This window comes from Callorhinus ursinus, unplaced genomic scaffold (genome assembly GCF_003265705.2).
Source record: "Callorhinus ursinus isolate GAN/ISIS: 27379988/994484 unplaced genomic scaffold, GSC_fseal_2.0 scaffold16, whole genome shotgun sequence".
NCBI lineage: Eukaryota > Metazoa > Chordata > Mammalia > Carnivora > Otariidae > Callorhinus > Callorhinus ursinus.
Window position 1 is genome coordinate 5019888 of NW_027397078.1, and position 17777 is coordinate 5037664.

The window sequence follows — 17777 nt, forward strand, 5'->3', positions numbered from 1 at the left end:
TTTATAATAAAAATTGAGGGTAATGCTTCATAAAATCCTAATGAACCTTAACTCACGAGATGGGTCAGACAATTCTCTTGTGGAATGGTCAGAACTAAGCAATGTCCACACGTGCCAATAAAAAACCCAGGCAGACCTGAGTCAAAGGTATGAAAGAAAAAGAAAGGAAGTGGAAGACAGCAAAGAAAAGAAATAAAGGAGAAAAAAAGAAGAAAAACTATCTAAGGAAGGGTATGTGAGAAAAGCAGTAAGGAGAATACAGAGCATCAGCAGCAAGCCCTCAGGAGAAATTATTTCCTACTCGGTCTTACTTTCTATTTCTGGCCTTTCCTCTGAACCCTTAAATTTGTAGAAGTGTTTTACTCCATAGATGCCTTTCGTGCAGACATCTTATCCACTTAGTTCACAATGTCACATAAATGCAAAGAAACACAGGCTTATTTTAACAAGTTTTCTGTGTATGTTAACACACTAGAAATTAAAAAAAAAACAAAAACAAACCATTAACCTATAAGCAAAAACACGTATTCCAACATACTAGTCTGGGCTACCCTATGTTTATTCTTTAAGGACTATTAAAAGTGTCCATGAGGGAGGGGCACCTGGGTGGCGCAGTTGGTTAAACAGCCAACTCTTGATTTTTGGCTCAGTTTGTGATCTCAGGGTTGTGAGATCGAGCCCCATATCAGGCTGCACTCAGCTCAGAGTCTGCTTAAGACTCTCTCTTCCTGGGACGACTGGGTGGCTCAGTCGGTTAAGTGTCTGCCTTCAGCTCGGGTCTTGATCCCAGGGTCCTGGAATTGAGTCCCACATTGGGCTCCATGCTCAGCGGGAAGCCTGGTTCTCCCTCTGCCTGCAGCTCCCCTGGCTTGTGCTTGCTCTTTCTCTCTCTGACAAATATATAAAATTGTTAAAAAAAAAAAAAAAAAGACTCTTTCTTCTCCCTCTCCCTCTGCCACTTCCCCCCGCCAGAGCTCACTCTCTCTCTCAAATAAATAAATTTTTAAAAAATAAATAAATAAATAAAAAGTACCCATGAGATGTTATGGCCAATATATATCAAATCATCAAGTTCTTGTTGTTTCAAAGTTTTCCTCAAATTCAATACCTTGCAGACCAAATCTTCAATATCTCATTACTAGATTACTGAAATAGATATGCTCTTTAAGGACACCCTCACTCTGCTCTGGCTTACCCTATGTTTCCTCAAACATGTGCCTCCTGTCATTGCCTACTAACCATGATACTCTAAGTCAAATCTCCATGTAGCATTTAAGGTCTGTGAGCAGAACCTAGTACCTATTCAACTCTATTCCCAGTTATGACCCAACACTGTTCTTCCTCAGCTATGATCTGGCTTATTTCGGGAATTTCTTTATGCAAATACTGGCCCTCTTGACTTCACTGCTTCTCCTCAGGATGGTCTCCCAATCTGAAATATTTTTATTCTTCTATTTCACCCTAAATCCGCTGTTACCTAAAAGACTGACCACCCAAACTCAATACCAACTATGCTTTGCTTAGTGTTAACCAGCAGTTAGGTCCACTTTATAATCAAATCATTTTATTCTCTGTGTAGTGGTATACTACTCTCCAGTTTTTCCAAGTGGCCTATTCTTTGAGGTCCACACTCTTTTATCTTTAATGGTCTAAATAATACAGAAAACGGTTAGATTTAATAGATGTTTACTAATGCCATCACTTTTAATAGTTGGTTGACTGGGCTTCTCGTGGGGGCAGGAGACAGCAATGCTCCACGGTCTATTTACTGAGCTCCTCTCATCTAACAAAATATATCTAGGTTCATTTTCATTTCCTTTTCTAAGCTTTTTACCCATCTTCCCTGTGTGCTTCCTCAGTTTTTCCCCACCTTAGGGGAAAAAAGGGAAAAGGGGTGTGTGTGTGTGTGTGTGTGTGTGTGTGTGTATGTGTGTGTGTGTGTGTGTGTAACAGAGGAGTGTGTGGAGAAAATAGGTTATCATTCAGACTACATTCTAATTTTGGTCATCATTTTACCACATTCTTAACTCACCAAACTGTATGTAGACAGAGCATGATCTCTGCACCACAAACTAGAGTAAAAACACCAACACATATAAATTCTGCTGACCTCAGTATTCTGATGACAGAATTTCAGAACATGAGAAATGGCTACCCAAAACTGTAAAATATTTTCATGATACAATGCCTGGAAAGGTTTATACTTTTCAAATATTAAAGCATGTTCTCTAGCAATAATTTTGGTGATATAAAACACCACATCTTTTAGATTTTGAGAAAAAATGCCAATGATAATTATGCACAGCAATATGCACTTTTTGTTTTTACAAAGTCATTAAAAAGAAAAAGCTTCCTCAGGACTTTACCAAACTATAGTAAAAATAATATTAACTAAATGACCCTAGCACAGTTTTAGTACATTTGGAAAGAGACATAATAAAACTTTTAACTTTTCAAGGCTAATAAAGCTGAGTCTGGAGATATCCCTCAGGGATATCTGAAGGGATAAATGGTCTAATACCACAAAATTTCATACCAATAAAAGGGCAAATATTCTAACTCTAAATCAGTAATAACATGTATACACACAACAGATAAATACTTCCACACACAGATATTATGAAGTGTAGAGGTTCCTTTTAAATGAGACAAATGAAAGATTTGATGAATCAAAGAGACAGGCAAGGCAGGATTTTTAAAGGTGGAGATGGTAAGAGAAAGCAGACCAAACACAGTAAACGGCACAAAGTTACATAGGTAAAAAAAAATGCTCAATACATTTCCAGGGAAATGTTAATTATAATGTGACTGACACAAAGAATATATTTAGGGGAACAGTAGACAAGAAGGACCATCTGAGGCCGAACCAGAGAGGACCTTAAATGTGAGGCTCAGTTAGAAATATCACACAAGAGTTCTTCACATTGTCATTTGCTAATGTGTTCCTTCATGGCTTTTTTTGCTCTTTAGCCAGTCTTCATTTCATCACCCCAGATAGTGGGAGACATTTTTTCCTTCCCCTCCTGCAAAGGTTTATGTTTTTATCCATAATTTCCCTGAAGCTTAATTAGTCCAAGCCCTTCCAAATTCTCTCTGGCAATCTATGTGTCACTGGTAAGCATAACTTTACCAGAACTGCCTTAGTTAAATGCTAGTTTTGTCAAAACAGAAGTGTACATAATAAATAACACATGTTAACATAAACTGTTTCATTTTAATGGAACTATACTTAAGCTTTTCATCTAAGAGCATTACTTTGTATTATGATAGCTCAAAAACAGTTATTAAGTTTTTGCCAGACTCCATGCTAGACAAGCTTCAGGATCAATGGTAGTATTACGAAGACATTAGGTTCATTTGCACCCGAAGTGGTCACCACAATGGAGAACAGATATTCCTACACTTTTAAGAACACTTGTGATTGGTACAGTGCTTAAGGAATTAATCCTAAAAAAAAAAAAAAAACTTCACTTGTACAGTGTTAATACTTCTATGTTTCCAATCTCACCTCCACCTCATTCCCCTAACCCTTTTTAATGTCAACAATAATCACTATATTTCCTTATCAGGCCTATCGGTTAGATTTGGGAGCTTAATTTCCAAAATCCTATGCTTCTAGCATAGAATTATGTATCTCTTAAATTTGCCACCGTAAGACCCTTCTGATATTGATCAATGGGAATACAAAAGGTTCCAGGCTAGAAAGAGAGGATTGATATGAATTTTCAGATGGATATATTTAGAAGTATGGCTATAAGCTATAATAATTTATTACTGTATGTATTTCAATTCCTCTCACCCGAGGACACAGGTTTCTCACTATAAGGCAAGAAGAAACTCAGTTCAAGGTACCCCGAGCAATGTACCCCCTTCAAGGGCAAGAACAAGTGAAGGCATGGGCATGCATTCATGTACCTGTAAAGGAATGGCTGTATAAAGACTGGTTCTAGCTCTCTGATGTTCCTATTTTACTTTGTGCTTCTGTATCTTTCCCCTTCTGGGCATCTTTATTAACTCTGGTCCCACAATACGGAGTACAATCAATAGTAAAACTGAATAATCATCGTAAGTACAATAAGGATGTTACAGTTGCTCTACTACTTTCTGACATGGGCTCCTCCAAGAAGAGAATGCAACTGACAACTGGAAAAACTGACCAAATAACAAGTGATCTAGAAGCTAACCCATAAAATCAACGCCAAAAGAAACAATGGACAGACTATAGCAAGAAACAAGGCAAACAAGTTAAGAGATAAAACTATACTTAATAAAATTGTTCTCAATAATATTAAGTCACTGTCACCAACCCCAACACACGTTGGTCACACACATTATCACCAAATACTTATTAACCTAGCAAACGCCAACAGACACCATTACCAAGTATCAAATTTTACTTAAACTACAAATATACTAAAGATAAAACATTCTGAGACATCCTAGGCAGATCCTTAGAGCTGACAATACAAAAAAGGGCATAACACACTCTTCTCTAGAAAAATTTTTTCAACATATCCCAAAATTTCATGTAAATAATTTCAGGGAGAAGAAAAATGCCTGATCCCAGCAATTAACAGCTACTTACAAATAAAACCAAATAAAACATACATAACCTAAGGAAGTTCCTAACACTTAAGGCTGTATTCTGAAACTCACCAAGCAACTACTCCATGCTTTCTAATTCTGCCAGCTGTTCAAGAAATAGCAAGATAAGTTAAAGGATGGGACACGAGAGTTTGTGGGGAAAAAAAAAAAAAAAATCTGACCAGCAAGAGAGAAAACACATAGCTAGGATGGATTCAGACAGGGTGTGAAATATGTCATTTTAGTAAGCAGCTAGAGTTGAAACTTAAGACGTGAGAAAATGGTGGTGACCAGGACAGGATCAACAGACCAGAGGGCACTTGTTAATTCAGACACTGCATTGTCCTTTTATCATTCAGTTTCATTTCTTAGGTCAACTGAAGGATACAGATATCATATACAGATAAGGAATCATATGATATAATGTTCCACAGCTACAAGTCTCCTAAGTTGACATGGTCACGGCACTTAATGAAAGTAACCCAATTTTGAACTGATGATGGTTTCACTTCATTACTGATTTTCCGTCTCTATCTTCCATCTACAGGGAGCTCACACGTTATCAAAGGTAGGTGAAAAACCGCTGGTGTGTGGTATACATGTCCATTCCTAAACTGTAGAGTTCCTTGCCTCAGGTTTCACATAAATTACTTCTGGCTAGCCATAAAGAATGTACCAATGTGCCCAGGAGAACAACTGCAAAAACTGATTAAAAAATAACTACCTGTCAATCTTCAAACCTGGGGACAGAGTACAGTAGAAAAAACATTAGACTGGGGAATCTGAGCATAACCTCACTTCTGCCACTGAAGAGTTACATAATATTCAGTTACACACACACCCTGCTTTCGTTATCTACAAAATTAAGGGAATAAACTAAGTTCTCTAAGACCACTTCTGGTTCTAAAAGTTTAGAATTGTGTATACTATGAACAGGATCTTCAAGAAACTAAGACTCTTTTAAAACAGTCCTAATCTATCCTTGGTTTTAAATATGAAGCAACTGGACATGAGGTTAGGAAGCTTAAGTTTAGGATTGCTCTACAGTAATGGATAATTTAAGAGAAAAAAATTACAAAGCTTCTTTATAAAGATCAATTAAAGTTTTGTAAAGTTTACAAACAAAATGAGTAATCTGAATGATTACAATACTCTATATATACACACAGGTATTCTCTAACAATGCAGTGCTTCCAGAGATGATCAAAACCCAACAGAACCAAAAGCAAAGAGGGAAGAAAAAGCACACAGAAAAAGTCATCCATGTCTACAGTTTCATCTTTAGGGAAACCATACTGAATCACTGCCAATACACATTTAAAAGCTCTGTAATAAATACTCAGGGTGCCCAACAGGTACATGACAGGGTTATAACCTTTGGTCAAAACCTTGCTTTGGACTCTCACAGCATTCGCTCAGGTTAAAATTATGGAGAACAGAAGAGACTCTGACAAAATTGGATATGCTTCAAATAAAAAAATGTCTGGAAAGGGCTTTATGGTTTACAAAATATACATTACTGTAAAGTGTAAAAGGCAAGTGACTACAACGCACTTAAAAAAAAAAAATCACACACACACACACACACAGGAAAACAGACCTAGGCAGTCTATTTAACTCAAGATCAAATTAAGTGACAGCACTGAGACCAGAATGCCTATCTTCAAACTCAAATTCTATGTTAATTCCATTGGAGAACATTATTATCTTGTCTCATAAGAAAAGCAACAAGAGGGTAAAGGCCATAACAACAGGGCCCTACACTTTATAGAGTTTATAAGATCTTATATATTCCTATCATATTTAATCTCTGACTCTGAAGGTATACCATTATTCCTATTTTATAAATGAGAGAATTGAGAGCTTGTAATCTGGTGCCTAGTTACTGGAAACTGGAAAATACTAGCACACACATACATATATATTGGGGTATGTGTCTTGGGGGGGCGGTAAGCAGCCAATCTTGTCTAAAAGTTTGAAAAGGTAAACATACTGGTCATCAAAGATCATTTACCCACAGACCTTGAGATGTGAGAGCATAGTCATTCTCCAGTTTGAATAATCTGGGGACCACTGGTCCATAATGAGTGAATGAGAAATTCCAAAAGCTTTCCAGTCTAAGCCTTCTTTAATCAGAATCTCATACTATATTCTTTTATAAACATATACAACTCTAACAATCTAAAGTGAGTCAGTATCTCTGAAGGAACAATCCAATCAATTCAAGAGATTACTTAAAACTGTAGGCTTAGTGACATTAAAATACTTTGTATTTATTATACATACACAGACAATATCAAACAAAACAAGCTATTTACTAGAAATAATTGGAGTTATTAGTTTTATGTCAACTTACCACTGAAATGCATTGTAATGGAAGTAGACCAAACCAAGACCATATAAAAAGGCAGCATTCTGTAAATAAAAGGAAAAAGAGACTTAGGAAAATCATTTAACTTGGGAGAGATTCTCTGGTTTCTTTTTAATCAAACCTGCCCTGAAAAAAAAAAAAAAAAACCTGTCAGCAGAATTCCATGGGAACATCTAAAATAAAAACCTATCATTCAGAAATAAGAAAATGCTTGGATTATGGTATCCTATTCTCTCTTGCTTGCATCTGTATTCTTTCTCTGGTTCTTTGTTTCTTTAACTACATTTAATTTTATATTCAGTGCTGCCAGGAAGGTAGTTACAATTCAAAGGAAATGCACAATATAAACCTAGAACAAATTTTAGTCTTAAAAAAAAAAAGCCCACACATGCTAAAATGACACCTAGCCATTTACATTTGGGGCTTTAACATCAGTGATTCCTGGGGCACCTGGGTGGCTCAGTCAGTTAAGCGTCCAACTCTTGATTTCGGCTCAGGTCACCATCTCAGGGTCCTGAGATCAGCCCTGCTTAGCGGGGAGTCTGCTTGAGATTTCTCTCCCTTTCCCTCTGCTTCTCTCCCCACCCCACCATGCCTGCGCTCTCTCTCTAAAAAATAAATAAATCTTTAAAAAAATTTAAAAATAAAAAGTAAATAAACATCAGTGATTCATTTTTTAGTACAAAACAGAAAGATGCTTATCCAGACTCATTCTGACCTCTGGCCTCCAAATAGGAACTAGCTAGCTACTCCCTTTTTTCAAAAAGGGCAAATGTTTGAGTATCTATTACATGTTTTGCCAACACATAAGCAAATGTTTTGGTAAACCTTATCTGTTTAAAAAAAATAATAAAGCTTTTCACACTGACCCTTGTGAAGAAATTTCTACAAATCTATATTCTAAAACCTGAAAATTTAAGACTTTTAATAAAATGCTTCTTGCCATACAGTCTTGGGTTGTATTCGCCCAGAAGCACACCCTGAGACAGAAGGTTTTAAATATAAGTAGTTTATCTGGGAAGTTGCCCTAGGAAATACCAATAAGGGAGTGGAGAAGTGAGGCAGGGAAGGGAAGGACGCCAATAAAGGGTGCAATAATGGCTGGTTATACAACTGGGATTCAATCCTGCTGGGGATCTCTAGTAGACAGTGTGGAACATTCCTAAATCATCTGGCCCTACGTGTGAGGGACTAGAGTACTTATCCCACAACTGCTATTAGTCACTGGTTAGAGAAGAAAAAAAAATCAGTGATGTTTAAAGTGTAAACAAAAGTAAACAGCTGGGTGACTTTTTGGCCTGCAATTATTTTTTTTTTAATACTAAATTTTGTTCGAGGATTATATTGTGCACTTCCTCTGAATTTCAAGTACCCTTCTGGAAACACTGAAAAATGTTTATCTTAGAATGTAATAAATATGAAGATTTAATTTCATTAAAACCTCATTACCCCCAGCTTTCCAAATGAGAAAATTACATGCTATGAGAGGTATTCATAGATTTGGGGATTCACACAAAGGCCTCAGACAACATCTATTTCAAAAGCTGATTATTTAAAAAATCTTTTTTAATTTGCTTGGAACTGGTTTTAATCAGGATCATTCATTTATCACCCCATCCCCCACCCCCTGAAATAATTTGAGCATTTACTAGGTGTCAGGGACAATACTCAAGGGTTGAGCAAGCCAAACTGATAAAAACATACTTCCCTGCTGTCAAGAAGTATGCAACCTAGTCTGTGCAGGTGATGGAGAGTGGGGAGAACAGTGATATTAAGAATGCAGGAGTAGTTAATTCCGAGTCATGCAGTGTTCGACCCAGAAAGTCTAGATCTGAAAGACAACTGTCTTCTCAAGTGAGACTGCAGGGAATGGAGCACGGCTGATTAGTATCTGTCACGGACTGAGGTAATTACCCAGAGAAGGTGGGGTGGGGTGTGGTGGAATTTACGGAGGAGCATTTCTGCTTTCAAGAAATACCTGGCATCTCCCAATAGTCCTTACTTTGTTCCTAGCTTATCCTTCCCACTCTAGGAAATCTCACCCTATCCCTGCCACCTTATAAATTCTATCAATTATTCAAGATCCATTTTAAATGGCATCTTCCCCATGAAGCTCTGTTGCTTCTCCTACCTCAACCCAGAAGTAATCTTTCCAACCTCTAAATTTGTCCCCTGCACAATGCCTCTATCCTAAGACATTATTAATAGTAAAAACTTAATTTAATGCAAAATGCTAATATCATTTCTTTTTGAAGGTTCAAACAACTCTATGAGGTGGTGGAGGGCTTCCTTTATAGAATAAAGAAACAAGGATCAGAAAGATTAAACAACTTGCTCAAAAAGACAGGTACTAAGTAGTGGACAAAGGAACTGAATCTAGGCCTGCCTCCAGGGCTCATTCTTAACTACTATACTTTTGTTATTTGTGTACTGACTAAACCCCATCTCACCAGACAAAAATGCCACAAAGGCAGGAATGCTAATTATGTGTGTATCCCGTTATCACCTAGCACAGTGCCTTCTACACAGCAGATGCCCAAAGGTTTAGTAAATTGAATCACCCAGTATTTAAGCTCAGTTATTAAACTCAGCTCCCTAGATGACAAAGAATTAGTATGAGGAACGGTTCCTATTAACCAGGAGCTTATATATCTCAGCAAGGAATTAAATCTCATTTTTCCATAACAGTAAACCATGTAATTCAAAGTTTTATTGAGCATCTATTATGAGTCATAGCAGAGTTATCAGCACTGGGAAGACAGTAGTGAGCAGACAAAAATCCCTATCCTCAACGAATTTACAATTTAATGACAAAAGATTATGAAATTAAGTGCATAATAATATAATCCAACTACAACCATTTAAGAGTTAATGAAGTATAATAAGGACTAGGAAAACAGGTAGTACTTGGGTACTGTTCTCAAGGATAGCTGGGAAAGGAGAAGGAAAAACAAGCCATCTCAGCCAGAGGTTCTAACACCCATCTTTAGAAACAGTGACCTGGAGGTGTGAATGGCTACATGCTCTTAAATAAATGAATTCCTTCCCAATATACAATCTCACCACAAATGCCAATAGCATCCCCACTGAGAAACAAAGGTTTATGCAAAAAGATGACCTGAGCCAAGGCATTGATATGGAAATTAATTTAAATATGACGTAGTCGTTCTTCAACCTATACTATGAAGAGTTAGGGGAGTAACTTCCTGGGAAATGTACTATTTAATAAATATACTCCTGCTTCAATACAAATCTTTAGAGGTTAGAGTATCCATACCAGGAGTCAGCAAACTATGGCACACGGATGAAATCCAGCCAGGCACCTGTTTCTGTAAATAAGTTTTACCGGAACATAGCTACACCCACCCATTTACTTATTGTCTATGGCTGCTTCCAGCTCCAAAAGCAGAACTGAACAGCTGCAAAAGAGAGACTATCAGGCTTACAAAAAAGCCTAAAATATTTACTATCTGGCCTTTTACAAAAGAAGTTTGCCAACCTCTGACCTTGACTATATTACAGTACCCATCACAACCCCAAATTAAGAAATTACAACCTGATGAGACTGCTATCAACTTATACTGAAGGTTCTTATAGTGTGTCTACAGTAAAGTTATTGTCACGGATGTGGTTCATTAAGTTAGCAGTTCACCAATACCAGAGTCCATAGTAGTGTTTTCACTGATCCCCAACATAGCTCTTAAAAGAAACTCCTTGTGGTGCCTGGGTGGCTCAGTCAGTTGGGTGGCTCAGTCAGTTAAGTGCCTGCCTTCGGCTCAGGTCATGATCTCAAGATCCTGGGATCAAAGCCCCGTGTCGGGCTCTCTGCTCAGCAGGAATCTGCTTCTCCCTCTACCCCTCCCATCCTGCTCATTCGCTTGCTCTCTCTCATAAATAAATAAAATCTTTCAAAAATGAACAAAGTTGGAATGCTGGCAACCCTTTAATTAGAGCAGAGCTGGCAGGTACTGAAAATAGCTGAGAGCTGTGACTGTACAAGATTGGGGATGTGCCTTTCTAAGGAAAAGGATTAGGATGCAGGTATTCATGTTTAATTTCCTTAAAATCGAGACTACAGCACTCCTGCTAGTAGTGCAGCAGTCAAGCTGAGAGCTTTTCTCTTTCCTAAAAAGGTTGTAATTATATTCCATTTAGAAAAAAATTTAAGTGAAACATTAAGACTTTCAGGTCATACAGACATAATTATAATTCCCTTATTAGCCAATTAACATGAGTAATTTGTATTACTAGTACAGTCTATTTTGCAACAACATGTACCTTCCCTTACTGTTTTCTATTGCCTTAGGATCAGACAAAATACATTTCTCAGCCTCCCTTGCAGCTAGGAATGCTCAAATTACTACATTCTCACCAGTGAGGTATGTATGATCTCATGATTCCCTTAAAGGAAAGCGTTGTTGCTCTGTTTCCTCCTTCCCTGACCAGTTCCCCAGAATGCAGAACCAGTGCCAAGGCATAAGAAAAAGACAACTCAAGAAAGGAAAAACAGAGACCTATTCCAATTATGAACAAAAATGCAAAGATACTGCGGCACCTGGGTGCCTCAGTCGGTTGAGCTTCCAGCTCTTGGTTTTGGCTCAGGTCATGATCTCAGGGCTCAGCAGCAAGTCGGCTTGGGATTCTCTCCCTCTGCCACTCCCCCCACTTGCACTTGCTCTCTCTCAAATAATTAAAAAAAAAAAAAATGTAAAGATATTACATGTTAGTGACCCCAATCACCTAACAATGGCAAAAACTTATTACCAATTTGAACGTACCTCAGAAATACAAGATTGGTTTAAACAGAAAAAATATAAAACTATCTCAGTGGCTGCAGAATAAGCATTTGCACACAGAAGAAAAATGCTGACATTTAAAGTGGTATTTTTAACAGTTGGCTTTTGGTAAAGAAGTTTCTTTCTCTTCTTAGTTTGTTATTTACAAAAAACAAAGTAACCTTAAGTAATCATACTTAATGGTAAAACATTTAAAACATTCCCTTTAAGAAAGGAAACAACAAATGTACTCTATCACCTCTTCCAATCAATACTGTGCTGGCATCCTAATTACCACAACAGCAGACAAAAAGATAAAAAAAATTGGAAATAACAAAATAACCATTAATTACAAAAGCAGGATAGTCTACATAGAAAATCCAAAGTAACATAGTCAAATTAGCCAAGTTAGTAAAAGTTAGTGAAACTGCTCAATAAATTTAACATATAAAAGCCAACTGCATTTCTATATATAAGCAGAGATTTAAAAAATTAAAAGGACATTTATAATAGCAATAAAGCTGTAAAATATAAAATATACCTTATAATATGCACAAGAACTTCATGGAAAAATGACAAAATTTTATGGAGAAAAACAGTAGTCTCTTTACAATGAGGGTTTTTTTTTTTTTAATGTACAAAGTCAATGCAATTTCAATCAATCCGAAGTCACTGTGTTTTATTTAACTTTAGGACTCTAATTTCCAGTACTACAGAAACTGATTAGATATTGAACAAATACTGAAACAAATCTAAGCCTCCAGATCTGTGCTACCTGTTGTAAACCCATTTACCCTTGCCTTTCTTTCCCCACCTTGAGTCCTATACCCCCCAACAATAACCCCAGGCTCTAAAGCAGGAGTCCACAAACTATAGCCAGTCAAATTTTTTCTTTTAAACCCAAGAGCTAAAAATAATATTTACATTTTATAATGGTTACATTGTAACTGATTAATTAAATATCTACAAAACAACTGATGTTGTCTCTTGGCCCACAAAGCCTAAAACATTTACTATTTCATTCTTTTAAGAAAGTTTTTGGACCTCTGCTCTAGACCAATAACTTCAGAATTCCCTAAACACCTATTGATTGTACTTTGATGTGCTGGCTCAGTTCTCTTCTTGGAAAGCCTCTCCAGGTCTCCTAGCTGGAAAACTGCCATTAATCCTTCCCTCAAATTGCAACTTCTCTGTGGAGTGTTTCTAATCCCCCCTCAGACTTTCCCATACCCTTTATTCAAAGACACACACTTCCACCCCCCTCATGTCCCTCAACACCTCCAATATATCACTTACCAAAAACATATGCTTATTTGTGTCTCCCCTCACAAGAATATGGGCAACTTGAGAGCAGGAACTATCTTACTTACCCCTGTGTATTGCCAACAAAGCCCTCATCTATGAAGGTAAAAGCCAGTTAGTGACTGACACAACTACTATAATAGAAAAAGTCACTGAAAAGTCAGAAGATGAGTGCAGATTCCACGAGTTCCCTAGTTTCTGCAACTTTTTATCAATTGTTCTTTTAGATAAGCATACTACCGTAATTCAAAAGCTTTTCTTTCTTAAATTCAAGTGGGAAAAAAAGGGAGAAAGGGTAGGTTTTATATATTTTAAAAGTTCACAATTATAAATAAAAGTATATCAGAATTGTTTAATAAAGTATACTTAATAAAAGTCATCAGGAAGCAACAGAACCTCCTGCCATTTTAACATGTAGCTTACCATCTTCTATTTGTATAATCAAATACATAGCAGCATTAACAGCATACACACAATTTTTCATTCCTACCTTTCTACTTCATACTATAAACCATAACAGCAATTTCTAAACTTTCCTGACTCATGAAAGGCCTTAGGTTTTGCTGCTATTGTTGAAGGGGATTAGGACATGGTACTCCAAAGTATGCCACTTTGGCATAGGAATTATTTTGGCGTGAAGGCATCTGAGTTCCTCGAATCCCTCATATGTTAAAAGCAGAGCCTCCTAAAAGAACCAAAGTGTCATAACTCCCTCCCAGAGAGGAACTCTGACTTTGTCACAAGACTATCATATCTCCCATCTAGTCTCCTAAGGGCTCATTTATTTTCCGAAAAAAGCTGTTTTCCTGTAAGTGCCCTTTCTCCCTCTCATCACCTACTAAGTTGGTATATAGCTCCAAATTCTAGCCACCCTTGGAGTTACTCATCACTGAGTTCTCCCACAGGTATATATACGCATTGCATGTGTAAACTGGTTTTTTTTTTCCCTCCTGTTAATCTGCCTGTTTTAAGGAATTCATAGGCCCTAGCCTAAGAACCTTAGTCAGAAGAAAGCTTTTCTTCCTACATTTTTTTAAAATTATTATGCCATTTCTTCACAGTAAATAGAGTTGTTGAGTAAATAAGCTTTTATTATTAGCTAGCGTTACAAAGGTGTTTATTGTAATCACTAATAGTAAACATGTAATGGCATGACAGAATAGCCATGAGATGACTGGCAAATTTTCACTATTTCAAAAATGACTCATTTGTACTGAACTAGGTAAGAAAAAGTATGATCTCTCAAGAAATAAAATTTTTAATTACATAATAAACACCCTTGAGTTCTGAAATGTTAAACAAAGATTAAAATTTAATCATGGATTACAGATCAATGATACCTAATTGTTCATTCTGAATTCCAAAAGCCTCTAACAAAAACTAAAGGTGATCATAAATCAGCCACTAAAACTCTTTGAGTAGGAAAACCCTGACTTGAACTGAACTGACAGGAAGTCTTTATTTACTTACCACTTAATATAACCAATCATACTATCACTGCAGAGATGTAAGTAGGTTGTTGCCACAAGGGATATTATGTAATACAGTAAATGCATTATCATCTTTCTGAAATCCCCCCCCACAAAAAAATCCACTCAACTATACATAATTCTGCATGCAAGAATTTCAGATGAAGAACTGGGGCCCTATAGAATGGTGAATCATTTTATTTTTTAAGATCTAATTATAGAGGACAGGTTTGAAGAGATGCAGTTTGAAGAAAGAAGTGCAACTAAAAGGACATAATTATCTCAGTCATATTTTTTTTTTTAAAAAATCAATCATACACTTATATTCTTCAACTTACAATACACTGTGGGTATAAATCACACAAAATTAGACAAAACTACAAATATAAAAAGTTAAAAATCACTGTCATGAATATGAATTCTGATCACCACCAGCCACTGGGTATTTACACTCATTGGCTCACAAATAATACTGTTACATTGTTTAATGATGTTTAGAAAACAGAAATTAAAGTAAGTAGCATTAATGGCTTTAAGTGACAAAATCTGGTACAAATTCTTGAATCCTGAGAGAACCAAAAATGTCTACCCCCAAACTTAGTCTGGACCTGAGAACCTAAACCACACCTGAAAGTCTTTTTTTTTTTTTTTTTAAGATTTTATTTATTTATTTGACAGAGAGAGACAAAGCCAGAGAAGAAACACAAGCAGGGGGAGTGGGAGAGGGAGAAGCAGGTTTCCCGCTGAGCAGGGAGCCCGATGCAGGGCTCGATCCCAGGACTCTGGGATCATGACCTGAGCCAAAGGCAGCCGCTTAACGACTGAGCCACCCAGGCGCCTCCTGAAAGTCTATCTTAAAATGACTTTGCTAGTCCCCTGTTTTCATTAGCATTACTTTACTTTTCCATGTCTCCTGCCCAGGCATATAGTTTGTCCATTATTATAGTAACCATCAATTCTTCAATGAAAAGCATCAACAACAGTTTGAGGCCCAAGATTCTTTGAATCCTTAACTCAAATTCCTTGCCTTGCTATAAGCATCATTTCTGGACTGTTAGATTTGTAGAGATTCTTACCCAATCAAGCTCCCAAATTGAAAGACCTGTCTTTATTATTATTATTATATGTTAATCACCATACACTACATCATTAGTTTTTGATGTAGTGTTCCATGATTCATTGTTTGCGTATAACACCCAGTGCTCCATGCAGAACGTGCCCTCTTTAATACCCATCACCAGGCTAACCCATCCCCCTACCCCCTCCCCTCTAGAACCCTCAGTTTGTTTTTCAGAGTGAAAGACCTGTCTTAAAAAAAAGTTTCGATTCTCAATCAATTCTGACCTTACCTTTTCCCTAGGATACCAACAAAGCTTTGCAGAGGTGGTGTTCTCCTTTAACATGGTAAGCAATAAACTCAGGTTTGTGTTCTTGGTATGTGGGGAGTCAGTTTTTGACACCTGGGAGGATCTCAAATTGCCTGTTAAGAACTCTGTACAACTAGGTGCCTGGGTGGCTCAGTTGGTTAAGCAACTGCCTTCAGCTCAGGTCATAATCCTGGAGTCCCGGGACTAAGGCCCACATCGGGGTCCCTGCTCAGCGGGGAGTCTGCTTCTCCCTCCACCTCTTCCCTCAAGTAAATAAACAACAAAAAAAGAACTCTGTACAATTTGAAACTACCAATGATAAATTATTCTGATGGCTAATTAGTATTCTATGTACTGGGCATCCCATAATTATGTTCTCTTATTATTCAAAATATCTACAGTAAGTTTTTAAATAATAAATTTTACATTAAGTTTTCCTTATTATATGTAGGTAAGATTAGAGGGGAGTTCCACTGCAGGCAACGGTACACTAATCTGTTTTGGTCTTAAATCCCAATTCCCTCTTCTACCCAAGTAATTAGAGCTAGAAAAGCCAGACAAAACATTGTTTTAAAACTGTTTTCAGGCATCAGACAACTACCAGAGCATCAAGAACTTGGAAAGTTACAATCACTAACAGCCAAAATTCATTAAAAACCAATGTCCTATTAAAGAGGGCACATTCTGCATGGAGCACTGGGTGTTATGAACAAACAATGAATCATGGAACACTACATCAAAAACTAATGATGTAATATATGGTGATTAACATAACAATAAAAAATTTAAAAAAAAACAATGTCCTTCTATAATAAAATGAATAAACTGTGGCATATTCATATAATGAAGTATTACATAGCAATGGAAACAAACTAATGCAATATACAACTACAGGAATGAATCTAACATATACAGTACTGACTGAAAGAAGACAAGACTTTAAAATATGCTGCACGATTACATTTTTATTAAGTTCAAAAAGCAAGCAAAATGGTATCAATACATTATCACACCACTGCTTCCAATGAAGGCTAATAAGTAAGATGACACTGGTGAAGACTCTCCTAGAGATAGTTAACTATAAAATAACTATAGTTTTATAAAAACTATAAACTCTGGTTTATAGAATTTATAATACATAAAATAAAGCAGCTAACTAAGGGCACTGAAGAGTAAACAGAAACAGGCAGATTCTAGTGGAAAGACGTGGTAGTATGAATAGTGGCCCCCAAAATGTCTATATCCTAAATCCCCAAACTGAGAATATTTACCTTATGTGGCAAAAGATACTTTGCAGTTGTGATTAAATGGACTGTTATATGTGAAGGTTATCCTGAATTACCCAGGTTAGACCCAATGTAATCACAAGAGTCCTTAGTAAGAGGGAGGCAAGAAAGTTAAACGCCAAAGGTGGCAATGTGGGGACAAAATGCAGTAAGATACAGGACCATGAGGCCAAAGAATGTGGGCAAACTGCAGAAGCTAGAAAAGGTAAGCAAACATTCTCCAATAGAGCCTCCGGAAAGAACAAGGCCTACTGACAACTAGTTTCCCCTAAGATGCATTTGGGACTCTGCCTTTCAAAACTGTAAGATAATTAAATTTGTGGGTGCCTGGGTGGCTCAGTTGGTTAAGTGACTGCCTTCAGCTCAGGTCATGATCCTGGAGTCCCGGGATCGAGTCCCACATCGGGCTCCCTGCTCAGCAGGGAGTCTGCTTCTCCCTCTGACCCTCCCCCTCTCATGCTCTCTCTCTCCCTCATTCTCTCTCTCAAATAAATAAAATCTAAAAAAAAAAAAGATAATTAAATTTGTGTTTTTAGCCACTAAATTTGTGGGAAGTTGTTAAAACAGCAATAGGAAACTAATATGAAAGGCCATGCTTAGAGGAGGAAAGTTGTATGGGCTGA

General features: G+C 37.0%; 1 protein-coding gene across 10 annotated transcripts in view; it reads right to left on the reverse strand.

Annotated features, from left to right (window-relative positions):
- The window catches only part of KDM6A (lysine demethylase 6A), a 209424-nt gene that overhangs the window by 99864 nt on the left and 91783 nt on the right, over positions 1–17777 (reverse strand). For all 10 annotated transcript variants that reach the window (XM_025857363.2, XM_025857360.2, XM_025857365.2 and 7 more), the window contains one exon: positions 6941–6999. In XM_025857363.2, coding sequence (XP_025713148.1) covers positions 6941–6999 — 59 coding nt within the window. The remainder of the gene's footprint in view (positions 1–6940; positions 7000–17777) is intronic.